The sequence below is a fragment of the Oreochromis niloticus genome, linkage group LG18 (assembly GCF_001858045.2).
Source record: "Oreochromis niloticus isolate F11D_XX linkage group LG18, O_niloticus_UMD_NMBU, whole genome shotgun sequence".
NCBI lineage: Eukaryota > Metazoa > Chordata > Actinopteri > Cichliformes > Cichlidae > Oreochromis > Oreochromis niloticus.
The window spans coordinates 16,206,021-16,223,254 of NC_031982.2; the positions used below are offsets into that span (position 1 = coordinate 16,206,021).

A 17,234-nucleotide genomic window follows, 5' to 3' on the forward strand; every position below is an offset into this window, starting at 1 on the left:
GAATTCAGATAACAAAAAGATACCCTGGCTGTGTTAAACTCACTTTGTAGTACAAGGCTCTGGAAAGAAGGTCGACTCGACTCGAAGGAGACACTAAAATATTTCCTCGCTCAACAGACACTCCAGCTTTAAGATACGTATTTATCTGTAAGGTTTCGCCTGGATTGATTAAGATACGATGATTTCATTTGTAGAGCTGATAGCTTTGATAAATGACAGTATCACAGTCATTCAAACCACATTTGGAAGATGCACGCATTCACACAGAAATACACAAAACACTCCATTACTGTAGAGTACATCGGTCTCAAGTGGAGCTCTCTGCTGGTGCCACTCCTTTATCTGCAGTCATCTGGGAAGACTAGACATAAAATAATCTGACGGCTCAGATCAGCATTTTGCTACCACAAACAAGCGTAAACACAAAGTGAAGCAATCAGATACACTCACACACTGACGAACACGATCTGGGCCACTGGCTGCCAGCAGAGGACGCTGTCCCTGTCTTTGACATTGAGACAGTCCTTGGTGTCTGGAGGTCGTTGCTCAGATCAGACACATTTAATTCTTCTCTTTGGGCCTCGTTTATAAAACATGCAAGTCGCATGCAGGTAGTATGGTGTGAGCAGAAAAACACTTAAAATTAGCTATTTAGAAAATCTTACTGTGACATGTAAATGATCCGTTCTGTAAGGAAAGTCTAGTTTTTTAATGCAAATGATTTTCTTGTTGGTTATGTGGGGGTATTACTCTTTAAGACGTTTATCAGCCTCAGTTCTGCCTTTTTGTCCTGATCACTGCCATGATGGGACTCTTAAACTGAGCAACTTTTATTGGATGTAAAAGTCTGACACCATCGGGAATACTATCAGGAAACTATAGTACCTTTTTCTCCATCTCTTGCAGCTGCTGTGCCATACATGCAAGTCGTCACTTTCACACGACCTTAATGCTCAGTGGAGAGCTGAAATCACAGTTTTAGGGGTGCGCACACACACGATTCACTTTAGTTAATCATTGGTCTGACCTTCAGGCACTACCTGCACAGTTTCTCCTTGCAAGCCTGAGTCTGAAGAGGGATATCAAACATTCAGCCTTACAAATAGTTTTGCAGAGTCCAGCAGGAGAGAATTTTATTCTTAACCACAAAGTATTGTTGTAGCAGATCATGAGATGACCGTGTTTGTCCAAACTCTAAAGTCTAAATCATTGTCAGTTTTAAATACATTACCCACACTACACCATGCCGATATGTTTCTATGATTTGCATTTTTTAAATAGTTCTCCAGGCTTTCTGAAGGTCTTTCAAACTTCTTATATTGACATTGGCGGTTTTGTTCACTCCAGTCCTTGTGGCTGACCATTTTCAGAGGAAATTTTTGTTTTGTTTTGTTAAGCCACTCAACACTGACCTATGAATCATTCAAGGATAAAAAGGCACCAAACTCAAGGGATGAACAAGTGTTGTATCTACACGTAGCAGACAACTTCAAAAGAACCATTGTATCTTTAGGCAGCAGTGTGGGATCATTGTGACAGAGAAGGGAACAAAAGGCAGCCAACATCCAAAGAAGAGCTTTGAATGTCCTTCGAGAAGCCTGGAGAACTATTCCTGAAGGCTACTTGAAGATATTACAAGAAAGCTTGCCTAAGAGAGTTCAGGCTATGTTGAAGAATAAAGATGGTCATACCAAATATTGACTTTCAAGCTTGTTAGAAGTGTACAAACTTTGTTTGTGCCTTATATACTGTATTTCCAGGCGCGTTTGCAAATTTTAATAAATTGCTGCACCTTTTTCCCATTTTCCCAACAAAATACAAAGAAATGAGGACTGCCTCAAGACTTATGCACAGTACTCTACAACTGTGTCTTTGACTTACAATCTAAAGTGACTTGAGGTGACTGTTGTGAACTAGTGATACATTTAGATAAACTGAATAGGTGAAAATGGAAAAACTGAAACATTTTGTAGAAACTGTTTCACTGGCCTGGCCCACCAAAAATCAAATTTGTCTGTATGTGGTTTATGAATTAAAATGTGGGTTAGGGGTTAGAAAAGTGATCGTCACTTACACTGGCACTTTGCACAGGGGTCCTTCTCATATTCCAGAAGATCAGCACGACTACGAACGCTGGCGTTCCTCCTCATTCCACCGCTGTCCCGCACCCCTCCATCACGTAGGCGCGCCGCCTCCTCCTTGGCAAACACACCCAGCTCCTGGGTGTACCGCCCATACATCTGAATAGATGAAAAGAAAAGAAAAAAGAGTTTTTACACTGGTAGTAACAGAGGAAGCCAGTGTAGGAAATGTCAGTGTGATACAGCATGTTTTGCACTTTAAGAATTAATACTGTATTGGGTCACAATAATACATTCAGCTTCTGTAAACACGCTAAGGTTCAAGCTCTGAGTAAACAGACCCAGGTGTTGGAAAATTCACTGACTGCAAATAGAAACTCCATTCACAGCTTTCCTCTTTATTTCTCCTTTAGAAATAAATAAAAAAAATCACTCAGCTTTGACTCAGCAGTCGTGTAATGACTTCTTTTCAGACAGATGAGCAGACAATAAGCTCCACCTGTCAGCTCCCAGCTGATTAACTCTGCAGGGCTGGCACACAATTGACTACTAACAATGAGAGGCGGTGTTCATAGCGAACTACACACAATCAATCACGTATAAAGACTGCATCCCAGCCATAGATGTGGTTGTTGTAGATTTGGCCAGTGTGTAGTTAGTTATTAACACCATAATGAAGCCTTTCAAGCTGCTGTTCAGTGTTGTTGTGGTTGTTTGTGTTTGTTGTGTTACTGCGCAGCATTCCTGGATGATTCCTCTGCAGAAACCCCAAACTTCTCATTCTTTTCAGTGGTCTCAACAACAGCCAAATGTCCCTCCAACTGCAGCTCCTCTTGATAAATGCCTGGTAGAGGAGGCTCAGAAGATCCGGTGTGGGACTCCAGATCTGACCCCTGAACAATGTGAAAAAATGAACTGCTGCTTTGATGGGCTACGGTGCTACTATGGGAAAACAGGTATTTGTGCTTTGGTGAGCTTTCTTTTCATGTTGGTCGTGTGAAATGGAGCAGACCTTCACCCATCTATTGTCTTGTCTCCCAGTGACTGTGCAGTGTACCAGGGATGGCCAGTTTGTGGTGGTTGTGGCTAGAGATGCCACCCTGCCACCCATAGAACTGGACTCAATCGGCCTGCTGGAGACTGACGATGTCTTCTGTACCCCTGTCGATGGCACCTCTGCCTTCGCCATCTTTCAGTTCCCTGTGACAGCATGTGGCACCACAGTTACGGTAGGTGGAGGGTTATCTAGATCATCTTTGATATGAAAATACAACCTGATCTGATTCATCACTTTAACATAGTCCAAAACCTCAAAATATACCAAAACTGATGATGGGCACCTTAATGAAAAATGGGAGATCTTGAATCATAAAACTAGTCTTTTTTCCTCTTTCCACAGGAGGAGGATGGTTTTGTGGTTTATGAAAACCACATGTCGTCTTCATATGAAGTAGGAGTTGGCCTAAAAGGCTCAATCACCAGGGACAGCCATTTTGAGTGAGTCTGTCAAAGGGGAATTGTGAATTGAGTCATTAATTGGCAAATTCTGAACACAATGACAACACAAAAGCACTGATTATTTATTTTTGATTTAACTTGATGTAAAACCCCCTTTAGCTTCATGTATTGTAAACCTTTTTTTCTCCTTTGGCAGCTGCAGCGTAAATGTGCTGTCTCTAAAGCACTGCCAGTCAGCTTTTGTTTAAATGTGCTATAAACAAAATGACGGTCAACCCTAAAAGGTTCAGACACTTCTGATAGTGCATGTTTAAGGTATCTTTTCCAAAAAGCTTAAGCAGTTCAGTGGGTACACGTTGGACTTGAAAGAGAACCTATTGATCCTATTGCACAAATATCGTGCCACACTACAAAGCAATTAACCTGTACTTGATTTCCATTCATTCTATCATTTAACTCTTAAAGTGACTGACACTGAAGTGGGCCTTTGACTGCTTAAATACCGCAAAGTTGTGCTCTGCCGACAGGCTACTGTTCCAGTGTCGGTACTCTGGCACAGCCACAGAGGCTCTCGTCTTGGAGGTGAACCCTGTTCCTCCTCCTGTACCTGTTGCTGCTGCAGGACCTCTCAGAGTGGAGCTCAGACTGGGAAGTGGACAGTGCCACACAAAAGGATGTGTGGAGGGTGAGTGGCATGACCCCCTATGAAGCGGTACAGAAATGAACTTGTTTGCACTAAAACTATTACTCTGCTTGCAGAAGTGGCAGCGTACAGCTCCTTCTATGCCCCGTCAGACTACCCAGTCACCAAAGTGTTACGTGAACCCGTCTATGCTGAGGTGCGCATCTTGGCAAGGTCTGACCCAAACATCATCCTGAACCTGGAGCACTGCTGGGCCACGTCCAACCCAAATCCTGAGAGCCTGCCACAGTGGGACCTTCTGTTTAACGGGTATATAAAAGCAATCTAATACGACTTTGTACACTTAATTGTATTTTGTGCTAAGGTGGTATTCTTCTTTGCTGCAGGTGTCCCTACCATGATGACAAATACCTGACCACAGTGATTCATGTGGACGGCTCCTCTGGGCTTCAGTACCCGACCCACCACAAACGTTTTGTCATAAAGATGTTCACATTTGTGGATCCAAACGACTTCTATCCACAGAAAGACAGGGTACAGCAGAGCTTACTTAAATAGGGTCCCTTCACAGAAACTGTTTTCTTGACCAAATGTACTTCTTTTTTTCTTTTTTTTCCAAAAAGGTGTTCATCCACTGCACCACAGCTGTGTGCTATCCAACCAGCATGGACTCTTGTGAGCAGTACTGTCATCGGCAGCGTGAGTATCTTAAAGCGCCTGGCATTCTGACCTCTTTAAGATTACAGAACTCCAGAAATCTTCAGCTTTATGCAAGTTTAACTAAACTTTCTAGAGCTTTTACACTTCAAGAAGGCAGAACGCACTGAAATTGGCATTTTCATGCTTAAATCACTCAAAGGTAGAAAGGCTTCCCCCCGGAGGAGCTGAAATGGCATCTAGAATTTTTAGCTTTACATATTCACTTATGCACTTCTGTGAGATTTTCCTTTTCAGCACTTAAAGAAAAAAAATGTCTGCCTTGCAGGAAGAGCAGTATCTGCAGCAAGGAGAGTTTCCCAGAGCCAGAGGGCTCTAGTCTCAAGTGGTGAAGTGATCCTGACTAAGACCACAGCAGCACTGAACGCTAAACTGAAAGGATGACCTTCCACTGGCATGCCATTTCTGGCTGTCACTTTTAATAAAAAGCTTGTTAAAAGCTCATGCTGAACAACTGGGTTTTGTCTCAAATCACTGCTTGAAGGTGACTAACTTTTGCTGAGGTAGATATTCTGCAAAGTCAAGCCAGTAACATGATGAAGGTGCCACCCTGTTTTCCTGATTCTTGCTGACAAGGCAGCGAGATTGCATTACAACTAGATGCTTGGAAAATCTATACTCAAATGTTCAATGCAATATATAACACAGCAGATTTACTTTCAGTTGTGAAAAACTGCATGTCAGGAAATGTGCTTGACTAGCATCATCAGATGCAAAGTATTGATATACGATTTGCTTTTTTCCTACCATGTCTCATTAAGATGAGACTCAAGACTTGCTGGTTGGCTTCTTGCTTCCTCTTTTGCTTCCACTTTATTTTGATAACGGTCCCTGTAGATTTCTCTATGCTACAACTTGCAACATCTCTCCTCCACTGCTCTGTACACCACCTCCCTTTGTGTCCCACTCAACTCCTCCTCCTCCTCTCATTGAGATGGGCATCACGACTCCTCCACTCTTTCTGCTCGCATAAACAGGAGGTGCAGAAGGAAAGCAGAGCAGCTGTATAGGTTCAGTCTGACACACAGAGAACCGTGCTGTCAGATGTCCATCTCCCTCTACTTTTAACCTCTAACCTGCTGGAAATCATCAAAACATGATGCAGCTATGTATCATATTCAGGCAGCACTGCATTTAAGCGCCGCTGCAAAATTCTCAGAGGAATTGGCCCATTGGATGGCGAGCAGTAACAGCTGCTGTGTGGATATAAACAGAGTGGAAAATGTTTTGCCACTGGTTAAAAATGCTGTCGGGTTGATAGATTAAAAATAGGTGCTGTGTGGAATGCTAAATGTTAGAAAACCACAAGGGGTGGCTGGGGGTAGGGGGGCAGTTGTCATGAAAACTATTATTTGGGGGGAAAATGGAGCTGTTCATGTAAATGATCAATTTCTGTCCTTAATGAGAAACTCCAGATAATGAAAGCTTTCATTTTGATAAAATATAGGGTGTATGATTGTTTTGAAAATTCATTTCCATCTCTGTTTCTAGTAAACGAGATGAACTCTGTTCAGTCTTGAAAGTACAATGAAGAAAAATATTTAAAAAAAACCTCTTATTCGGGTTTTGTGACACAACTTCACATCAAACTCAGCATGTCCTACAATCATGCAATAATGACATCATGCACATTTTACTCAGTCTATATTTCTTGTAAGATTGTGATTTTTGCCTTTTAGAAAGAGCAGTGTGATGTCACCTCCAGCCAACGACTGACCACAGTCTATATAAAAGACTCGTGACTATGACACCGTCTGGTTTTATGGGGCTTTTTTTGTTTCGTTTTTTTTTTTAACACTACAATTTCACTTCAGTTTTGGTTAGCAGGGAATTTTTTTTTTTTTCCAGATAATTCTGCTTTATGAAAATGTTCCAAAGATTGAGGCCTTACAGACAGACAGACAGGGGGAGGGCTCCTCTGAGGGCTGACCAATTTTAAACTACAGGGGGCTCCACCTGACTCCACTCATTGATGGTGTAAGTGGCACGCATGACTCCGTTTCCAACGGTGAGTGGAGCGGATAATAAAGAGTAAGTTTCTGCTACTCCAGCCTTAACTGTGGGGGAGAGACACTTGAATAGTATAACCTGTACTAACATCACATTGTTTATATTTAACTCGTATTTGTTTTGGTTTTTTTTGTTGGGATCAGCCACAGGTGAATGTACTGGGAAGGTGAATCCTTTTCAGCAACTTAACTGGAGGAACTGCAAGTTATGCCAATTCCATATTTGCTACTTTGTTCAGCTCTGGAGGCTGGTGCTTGATTGTGACACATGAATTGTTCTTTTGGCTTTTACGATTCTTCAGTGTCCTTTGATAGGAAGCAGCAGTGCTGTGAATCATAGCTGAGGTGCCAATGATGCTCTGTTATCAGCGAGAGGAACCCCACTGCTAAAAGCTTCTGATCTGGTCAGTGACGATGAAGATTTAGTATTTGTTCATGCATGTGCTGAACACCTGCACTAGAAACCTCTAAAAGAACAAAGCATGAGTGTAAAGAAACAATGTGCTGCAAAAACCAGGCGGGGGGGGTCCAGTCCGCACACCAAAGTGTCCATGGGCAAAATACTGAACCCCGAGTTGCTGTGTTCATCAGAGTATGAATCTTAGCACTTAGACACAGAAGATAGAAGATAAAATTCAAATACATTAGTACCTCCTAAATTAAATGACTCATATCAGTCAAAGACTAAAGATCTTGACCAGCAAAGTAGCATCTCCATGTTAATCACTACACTCAGAAACTCTATTCCCTCTGACTTTTATAAGGTGGCAAACAAATTTTCATGCACCCACATGGTTGCACACAAATCCGCCGCGAGCATCAGACAAACTCCCACTGGGAGTATAAACAGGGCCTGTTAGTGCTTCTTACTTCGGCCTGTGTGAAACAAATCACAGGCCATCTGGAGCACGGCCCCCGGCGAGAGCAGCAGGTGGGACCCTGTGGGTTAAATGAGCTGTTATCTGCAACCAGCTTAACTCCCACATGGCTAACCTCTGCATCTACATCAGTCGGTTAGCATCCCACACTTGAACCCTTTAAAACCAGTTCGGCTCCTGCTTCCTGCTGATTGGTATTGACTGGTTTCTCATTGATCACAGTGCTCACAGAGAGAAAGAAGGCACGTCTGCAATGAATAAGTTGGTGTCAGTTAATTGGTTAAATAGCAGCAAAAGCCTGAGTGGAGCGGAGTAATCAGAGGCAACTATCGTGGCTGTTATGTCATATTAAAAAGTTGTTTTTTTAAACATGAACACATAGATTAAAAAAAAAAAACAAAGAAAAATCTGTCTTGTTGCTTTTATAGTACAATTGATATACTCTGAACTAAAAAACCCACACCTATGATTGTAACAGAAAAACATTTATTTTAAAAGAACAGAACATTTATTAATTTTTACAATTTCAAATATAACAAACACGGGTAACCAGCAGTTAGGGTGCATATATCCCATGCAGCAGATTACTGCTTCAGATACTTGCCTCCTCTATTTTCTGCCTCTTCTTCCTCTGTCACTATCACAATAAAAGCAACATACCTCAAAATAAAACATTATTATTATTCTATTAAAATTTAGAGTGATGCAATGAATTAAAAACAAAATTAGACGTTTTTTCCCACAAGTGCTCCAGCAGCAGCTTCTAAAGTCAACTAGTGAGGAGTCGCTCAGTACTGACATTTCGATGCTGTGTCGAGTTCACAAAGTGCGGATGTTTCAAAAGACTGCTCCAAACTCACGTCACATCACCAGAGCTCAGTGAGGTTTTTTTCACCCTGGTTTTGACAGGTAGCTTACCTGCTGCTAGGCTTGACTGACAGAGTGTAGAGCAAACTTGATGACACGGCAAACTCCCAGAAAGCTTAAAAGCCATCATCATCCCTAGCAGAAACCACAGCAAGAGACAGTTTGTGGGAATTTTTTTGACAGCCAGGTTAGAGAAGCTCATTTTACCCACAGTGCAACTGGTGATCCTGCTGTAGAGGTCAAAAGATACCTCACTAATCATTTGTTCCAAGGGCATATGATCCACTAGTTTACTGGCAAGTGGATTTGTGGTATATCCAAGACTTTCTATCTCAGCAAAAACTAAAAAATTCCTGCGTCGACTTGCAACAACTGAGTTATGTGACTTAATTTGCTAAGAGAGAAGTGAAAAACAGAAAATGAAATAATATTGAATAAAAATCTGTACATATGACAAATTAAGACATTAGACATATTTTACTTGATTTTCTCTTATTGATCTTCATTTTCTATCATTGACTCATTCATTCACACTTCAATCCACCGCACAGGACACATCTTCCACAAGGACTACGTTTAGCATACCTACAAAGACAACGTTCATTTCCACAAAACCTGTGTGGTTATCACAACAAACATAGTGGCATTTTGTCACGGTACTGGGTCTGTGACCCAGTGTTTTGTGTTTGTTGGTTAACTTATATTCCTTGATTATTGTTATTCATGGTTTGGGGTCTTTTTAATGTTTTCTGCTTATGTTAATTCTTAGTTCCTACGAGTTAGGTTTCTGTTACTTTCCCGTGTTCCACGTCTAGTCACTCTTGTCTCCATGTTCCCTCTGTCTCCCCAGTCAGTCATGTCTCTGTGTCTCAGTGTCAAGTCTGTCTTTGTGATTGTCTCCTGTTTTATTTTGATAGTCTCTGTCCTGTGTGCAGTGTATCTAGTTTTGCTTCCTCTTGTCTCATTATGTCTGATTAGTCCCGGCTGTGTTTCCCTTCTGTTTCCCTTTCCCTCGTTACTCCCTTGTGTATTTAAGCCCTGTGTTTTCCTTTGCCCTTTGTTGCGTCGTATGTCTTTGTGTGCTGTAAGTCTATCCATGGTTTTGGTTTCTAGCTTTGTTCCGTGGCTTTTACTTTCCCTAGTGTTTTGTTCTTAGTTTTTAACTCAGGGTTTTGGTTTGATTTGTCTGAGTTTATTTTTGTGGAGGAGTTTTCCCAGCGAATAAAGCTGCCGTTCTAAGTTTACCTTTTCCTGTTCGAGTCCTGTATTTGGACCCACTTCCTGCCTGCCACAGCACAGCCATGACACCTCTTTTATTTCTGTATTTAGTTTATAAATTGTTTTGTTGTGCACTGCACTAAATTAGAGATTTTTGTTTGTTTGTTTTGTTTTTTGTTGCTGTGCCGATCATAGTTATTGATAATATGGTCTAGTAAATAGCCTTGTTTAGAACTGTGCAACACCTCTGTGTCATTTAACACAAAAGCATTATCAAAATGTAACAATAGTAAAAGAGGCCAGCAGGTGTCGCTGTGGAGAAGGGTCCTAAAATGTTACGAAAAGTCGATATGATTTGCGCACAATCCTTCTGAACATTTCTATTTCACAAAGCTTTCACTAATATTAACTGGCAGCAATAGACTGCAGCTGACCACAAAACCATACCATTGTATGGATACTAAACTAATAAACTTAACATACGGCAGACATACTAATCATTATTAATGGTAAATCGACACTATAGAAAAAGCTAATATATAATATGGCTATCCCACCCCCCTCATCAATTGCACTTGGTTCTACCTGGAACCTTTAAAAAGCCACTCGGGATGCCTGACCTGAACACGCACTTCAAATGTTTCATTTCAAGTAAAAGTTGAAAGTTTTATTTTCTGTTGGCTTAACCAAACCTGGCAGCCCAAATAAGTATTTTGATTTCTGGGTGAGACCTTCACCAGTATCTTCTTGGGGCAACCAAGATGGAAACGCATGAAACAAAACACCAGTGACTAAAACATCACAATGGAGTTCAATATTTACTCTATTGCATACTTTTGGTTGCTAACAGTTTCTGTTCGTGCATCCATAGCTGCCTGTTTTATGTTCCACTGTGTTCACCAGACACTTTGTCTGTGCACTTGAGTTTTTGACTGATTTCAGCTGCCAGTCCCGTTTATGGTAAAGAACAAAAAACGTTGAGGACATGACTCAATGTAGTGCTTTGCAAAGCTGGTTCATGTGATGATACTTGGTAGATTCGCTTCTATCAGCAACAGATTGCCTGTGTTTCAAGCCTGCAGCACCGATTTATAACATTCTCCCATCAATGTGAAGAAAGTTTGTAAGCCAAAAACACTCATTCCTTTTTGGCATGTATTCACCATTGAATCTTTTCAATGAGTTTATGCAATATCATATTTATTATCATTCAGAGTGTAGGAATTTTTCACCAAGCCCTTGGTGATTTGTACTGATTAGGGGAGAGTTAGACTACTACAGCAAAATGGCTTAAAATCTGGGCTCTGTGGTCTTGTGTGTGTGAACCACTCTTTTGCTATTGAGCCCAATCGTGGCACTGTCATCTTAAACATCTGAGTGTCATCAGGGGGGAAAGAAATGTCCACTGATGAGGGAAAAACCTGGTCATTTAGTATGTTTCAAGTAGTCAGCTGACCTAATTTTTTGCACCCATCATGTAGCTGAACTACATACCTAAACGACTGAAACAACCTCTGATCAAACACCGGCCCCACAGACAGGATCTGACTTGCATCTCCCTATCTGACTCTCTTCATTCTGGAAGAGGATAAATCTGGACTCATCGAACCACATGACCTTTTTCCATTGATCCAGAGTTCAATCTTTATGCTCCCTAGCAAACTGAAGACCTTTTGCTTTCCAATTAGCATCACCGATAATTGATTTTGTCCCAATCTCCAGAGTTCTCTTTGGACTCTGCATTTTGAAATGTTCTTACTTTCGCTATTAAATATGAACACCAGTTGTACCATTTTTATAGAAACATCTAAGTAATCAATCACAATGACTCATGAGGTTTTGTTTCTTAACATCTTCGAAGGTAATGTTTCTCCACTATCCTCCCTGGCTTTAGTAACGTAGTTGGACAGTTCTTAATCCAGCTTTAGTATCTATAATCTCTCTCGTTGTTTTCTTTCCTTAGAGAAAACCAATAATTTGAACACGTAGGAACATCTTTTTTATAACCACAGAATATGTAATGAGAATGAAATGCAAATCTACACACTACATCAGTTAAGCTTAAATACCCTGTTATCAGCCAAAACACAGTAATCACTGTAGTAATTATCTAATTACTGCGGGCTCTAACCTGTTTGCTTAGTTAAATCCAGGTGGTGACTTTTTTAGCCAATTATACACAACAAAATCATTCATTAGCACTTGTGTAGCCTCTCTGTAAGCGAGCATTGACAAACCTATTGTTAGTTTTACAGTTGATTTTTTTATGATCAACAGTAAAACTGTTAATTAATTTCTGGCTTCACCTTAAATTTTAATCACTTGTGAATGGTTGTAAAAAAAAAATTAAAAAAAGCCCAAATCTGTCCTCAGAGTTACCCTAAACTGATTAACACTACAAGCAGCAAAGTTATTAAACAGCCAGGCATGGTTAGCTATACTGAAACGTTGCTCTAGCACTCATGAACATCATATTTGGACTCGTGTGTGTCTGCGAACATGAATAAATGCGCTTCGTTGAGCTTTACAGTATTAAAGCAATGCTGCTAAAAAACTGAGGCTCTCTCAACTTTGATCAGTCCCTCATCGTGTCCATCACACAGCAGCAAGTGTCGGCTTTAGTCTGTAGCTTTATAATGCCCACGTCCTTTCAAATGACTAGTAGTCAGTCTATTTTGGCAGTTTGAGCACAGCTTTCCAAATTATTCAACCACCAACAACAAGAAGCGAGGACCATTTGTCCTGCGACATTCTACTGCGTAAAACCCCCTACTTCCCTGTTACACCACACTCTCCTGCCTTTCTAAGTCCGACCATGTGCGAGTCCAGAACAACAGATTAACTAAAACGTTCTATATGATTCAGCAATTCTCAGGGGCGCTGCGAGACAATTTATTCACCACAAGGCGACACCAAGGACAAATATTTGACGCTGTAACGATGAAGGCTGGAACATCAAAAAACTTCCATCCTTGCTGCTTTTTATTAATACATATTCATGGCGTGATTTTAATCTCTTCTGTTTTGTGGCGTGGACCCATCACCGCAGGGAGAATGACGGATGTTTTAGACCCTTAAACTCCTACATACCGTTAAGGCCGTGTGATTACTTAAGCGCATGCTGAGTGTGTATTGATGAGAGCAGGGGAACAACAAGAGGACTAAAGCACTCGAGCTAATCTGGACCCTGCAGCCTCCAGGGATGGGAAAATTGAATTAGAGGAGGAAGTGACACATTCGACTCACTCGACTGTCTACATTTACATTAATACAGGTAGCCGAGGCTGCTTTTAGGATAGTTAACCGTGAGTCAGAGCTCTATTACACACGCAGCAGAAAACCTTTTTGTAGTCGAGCAGACTTGTGCACACGTGTGAGGGAAAAAAAATTACAAAATGCACTTCAATCACAGCAGTGGGAAAGCAGAACACGGGATGGGAGACAGCTGGAAGACTGTGAGAGACTCTAACATCAACACAGTCAGACTTATTTTTTGTTTTTTGCATATGCAATTAAATTTTAAGCATTTAAATTTGATTTAGTGCAATTCAAACTGTTAAAAGATACTTTTGATCAACAATGTGTGTACATTCTGTTTGTCGTTAAATTTGGTGTTTTATACTTAAAAGCTTCTGTATACGTAGGTGACGTCATGCACACGTTGCTTAAGAGTTGAACGTGATACAGCCTCAGGTCGCAAAGGAAAAATATGGATTCTCTGGTGAGTGATTATTGGAGGTGAAAAACTGTCACCAGGTGAAATTGGTGCCAAAGCGGGTGCCGCACCTAAAACCTTCTCAGCAGCCAACAGATTGCTGCAGTCACCTGTAGTTTGCACAGAGGACTTTGCAAACTACTAGCTGAGCGGTATTAAAACGCGAAACGGAGTATGTTCCCCTTCAAAATAAAAGCTGTGCTTTACTGCTGCAACCAGGATGTTTCAAAAGGTTTTACTACGAAAGCAAATGGTTACCATTTCCGTTTGGTGTCACTACTGCTAGGACAGAGCCATTTAATCTGAATTAAACTTTCTTGATGGCTCTGCACTTCTAGAATAACTGCAGACCAAAACAGCATGCTCCATGCAAACTACAGGTGATGCGTGTCAATCTTGTACTTATCAAACCAGTTGCAACCAGTCACAAAACACAATTTCCCTCACGACCAGTCATACAATATCTTCAGGCAAACCTTAATATTGTTGCCAGGGGGTTACTGGCCTGTGTGACTGAGGCCTTATTCACTTGACCTTACATTGTCACCGTGAATGTAACACTTCCAAAACGACGGACAAGTCAGCATCATGTGGTTAGCAGTCAGGTGTCTGCAAAAATTCAATACTGCACTGTGTTTCATATATTATTTTTCCCAATGCCTCTTGTTCATCTGTTCATGGTTTACACACACACACGCACACACACACACACACGATCCATCCAATTGGAGTCATCTGGTTCCCTCGGGCCTCTCTCATATTGAACTGTCAATCCTGCAAACTTCGGTACCTCTTCAGCCAAGCCTTGATGTTGTTATTTATTTGAACTTTATTCATTTTGCTCTTTTAGATTTGATTGAAGTTCAACCCTGCAGTGACTCGACTGATTAGTCTATCAACAGATGCCTAAATGTCAGAAAATGCTGATTTCCTTTGTGTTATATGAGTCTAAATATCTTTGGGTTTTGAACTTTCAGGGGATGAAAAAGCAGGTTTTTAATTTGAATATTAGAAATCATGGAGATAATTCATAATTAGTCATGAAAATAGTGCTTGAAGCTATTACTACACCCATAGACCGTACCCGGCTAAGATCTGTCACGAAGGTTTTTTTAACCTGCCAGCTCTCTACTATAAAATCTCTATGACGTTTGATGGCACTAATATAAGAACAGAGCAGTAACAGCTCAGTTATTTTACAGCAAGTGAGTGCTTGTCATGTGTGCCGCCTCCTGTACGTTCCACACAGGCGGCAATCTCTCCTAAACCGAAAGGAAAAGGAATATATCCAGTGACATGGGAGCTGCAGTAGAGAGAAAATCAGGAAGTGTAAGGAAAGAGAGCAGTGGGATGACTTTAAGACAAAAAATATCCAGGTGGCCTGGAATCAGAGCTGAGGACCTGCCGTACACCCTAATCACTCACCCGTCAGCACAGTTACACATTTAGCCTGACGTTGTGCTTTCAGTATTACTCAACAGTATATAAATTAGTTAAATTAGTTATCGCCACATCAACCAACTATGGCGTCATTATCATAGGATAAATGTATATTGCCTCCCACATTGACCTTTGCTGCATTTTTAGTTACTGGGCACTTTTACTCTTCCCCTGCTTTGTTTTACACGTTGCTCATCATGAATTTTGGTTTGTCAACATTTCACTATTTGAGTTTTAAGTTACTGTCCCCTGCATCCACTTTGAAGTTGCACCACAGAGCATGTAACCATTTAAACATTTTTCATGGCTACTATGCATTTTTTTTAATGGATACCATTTGGTTCGTGAACACAGTACAATGAGCACGGGCTATTTTAAGAAGCGCCTAAAATGAGATTTTCTTCTGTCTGCAGTCTCTGCAGTGGCCTGTTCAATTGTGTGCAGGTAACAGCACTATTTGGAAGTGACAGGACCTGAAATGGACTCGAGCCAGCGTCTGTGTGGGAGAACGAACAGAATGCTGACTATGAGCAACTAAACCCCCCTGAAGAGACAGCGCTTTTATGTGTGTGTATGTGTGTGTGTACAACAACAACAGAGAAAGAGGCTGAAAATATATGAATATAAATGTATGCAGTGTTTGAATCCTGAAGAGCTCTCATCATAGAGCGCAAAGGCAACTTTTGAAGCTAGCCGCACCAAATGGCACTGAGAGAAATGGTAACACTTTTGTTAATTCCAAAAGGCAGAAATCCTTCAGAGTGACACAAGTAAACTGCAAGCAGCATGTTCATATTTACCAACCCAACTGGTCTGTGACACTTTGCACCAAACAATACAAAAGAAAGAAGAGAGGCAACAGACTCACACTGGTGAGTCCAGTTTTCTGTAGACAGAGCGCCTGCTCGCTGCTGATCTAGAGGCAATCTGTGCATACTAACAGGCTATGAAAATAGTGTTAGCACTGTATTTGTATGCATGCATGTATGAAAAAGATGCACGTAAGTTGGGTTTTTGTATTAAATAAAGTAACATTTTTGAGGAAATCTCCATAATCCATACAAGAATTTGAAATCCACATGCCAAAATTTGGTCTCGCTGGGAAAATATCAAATTGATTTCTGTCCTGGTGCGCCACTGTGTGCTCTCTTTACATAAAAATGCAGTAATGTTGCTTTATATATTCAGCGGCCACACACACGTTGAAAGTGATTTTTAAATAGCAAGAATTGGATCACTAAAAAACACAAACAAAAAACACCTTGTGTAGACTTCCATACGTTTTTAAAAAAGATATTTCAACATGTGTACAGTAGGTGCTGTATATTTCTGCGGCGCTGCAGTGCTCTGGTGGTGGTGTTGGCGGTGGTAGTGGCAGGGGAGCGTGGCTGGCTTCTCCTTCTCAGGTGGATGATGACTTTGATCCTTGCAGCAGTCGAATGTAAAAGCCTCCTGCTGCGGGAAGGACACGAACGGGCTGTTGCTGACATCTGCTCTGACAACGACTTCACCACGCACTCGTTTAAGACTGTGTACGTAGGCAGACATATGCGTAGGTGCAGTGCATACCCTCCCACACAAACACACACTCACATATAATCACAAACTAACTGCACATGCAGGACCTATAGAGCAAACTTGCCCACGCTTCTGAAAAGAGAAAACACACGCAAACCCAATGACACATTCAGACCTCCCACACCTCTGAAAAAGGCTTTTGAAAAAGCTTCAGATGGAAGCGGCAACACCTCGACAACCAAGTCACCACAACACCGTCTGTCCCCGTCTCTTTTCTTTTCAGTCTCTGACCTGCCTCTTCTTCACTTTACCTGCTCCATTCCTCTGTCCCACGAGACAGCGGGGAGGCAGACAGCCGCCGCGCGCCATCCCAGCATTCCACTGCACCTGACAGTTGTAGAAGCCAGTGACCCATGCACCAAATTGTTGTTTGCTTTCAACCTGTCACACGCAGATTCCTCCTGCAGAAAACAACCGCTACTGCCTAAAATTATCAAATTCATTCATGCTTCCTTTTTGTGAAAGTCTTAATGGTTATTAATAACTTGTTTTTCTCAGTTTTTGCTCTTCTGTTTGGATAATAAGCTCAGAGACATCGGTGGAGACTGTGAATTCCTTCCAAAGCAATTTCCAAGAGCTAGGGTTTTGTGCAGCATCGGTGGACAGTATATCAGTGGGTATTATTTACAT

At 41.3% G+C, this 17,234-nt stretch overlaps 2 protein-coding genes across 10 annotated transcripts in view; one reads left to right on the forward strand and one right to left on the reverse strand.

Moving 5' to 3' along the window:
• clcn2a (chloride channel, voltage-sensitive 2a) overlaps nucleotides 1–17,234 on the reverse strand; it is a 60,189-nt gene that overhangs the window by 34,903 nt on the left and 8,052 nt on the right. For 7 of the 9 annotated variants that reach the window (XM_025900266.1, XM_025900264.1, XM_025900269.1 and 4 more), the window contains exon 2: nucleotides 2,075–2,240. In XM_025900266.1, coding sequence (XP_025756051.1) covers nucleotides 2,075–2,240 — 166 coding nt within the window. Of the gene's footprint in view, nucleotides 1–2,074; nucleotides 2,241–2,422; nucleotides 2,604–17,234 lie in introns of those variants that run through there. The other 2 variants (XM_025900267.1, XM_025900262.1) reach the window with 2 other exon arrangements.
• Nucleotides 2,667–5,353, forward strand: LOC100705908 (zona pellucida sperm-binding protein 4). The gene is made up of 8 exons (XM_003438137.5): nucleotides 2,667–3,037; nucleotides 3,123–3,310; nucleotides 3,481–3,578; nucleotides 4,067–4,224; nucleotides 4,299–4,491; nucleotides 4,569–4,716; nucleotides 4,806–4,881; nucleotides 5,168–5,353. Exons 1-8 carry the CDS (start codon nucleotides 2,755–2,757, stop codon nucleotides 5,281–5,283), a joined length of 1,260 nt encoding a protein of 419 aa, XP_003438185.1. The 5' UTR covers nucleotides 2,667–2,754; the 3' UTR covers nucleotides 5,284–5,353.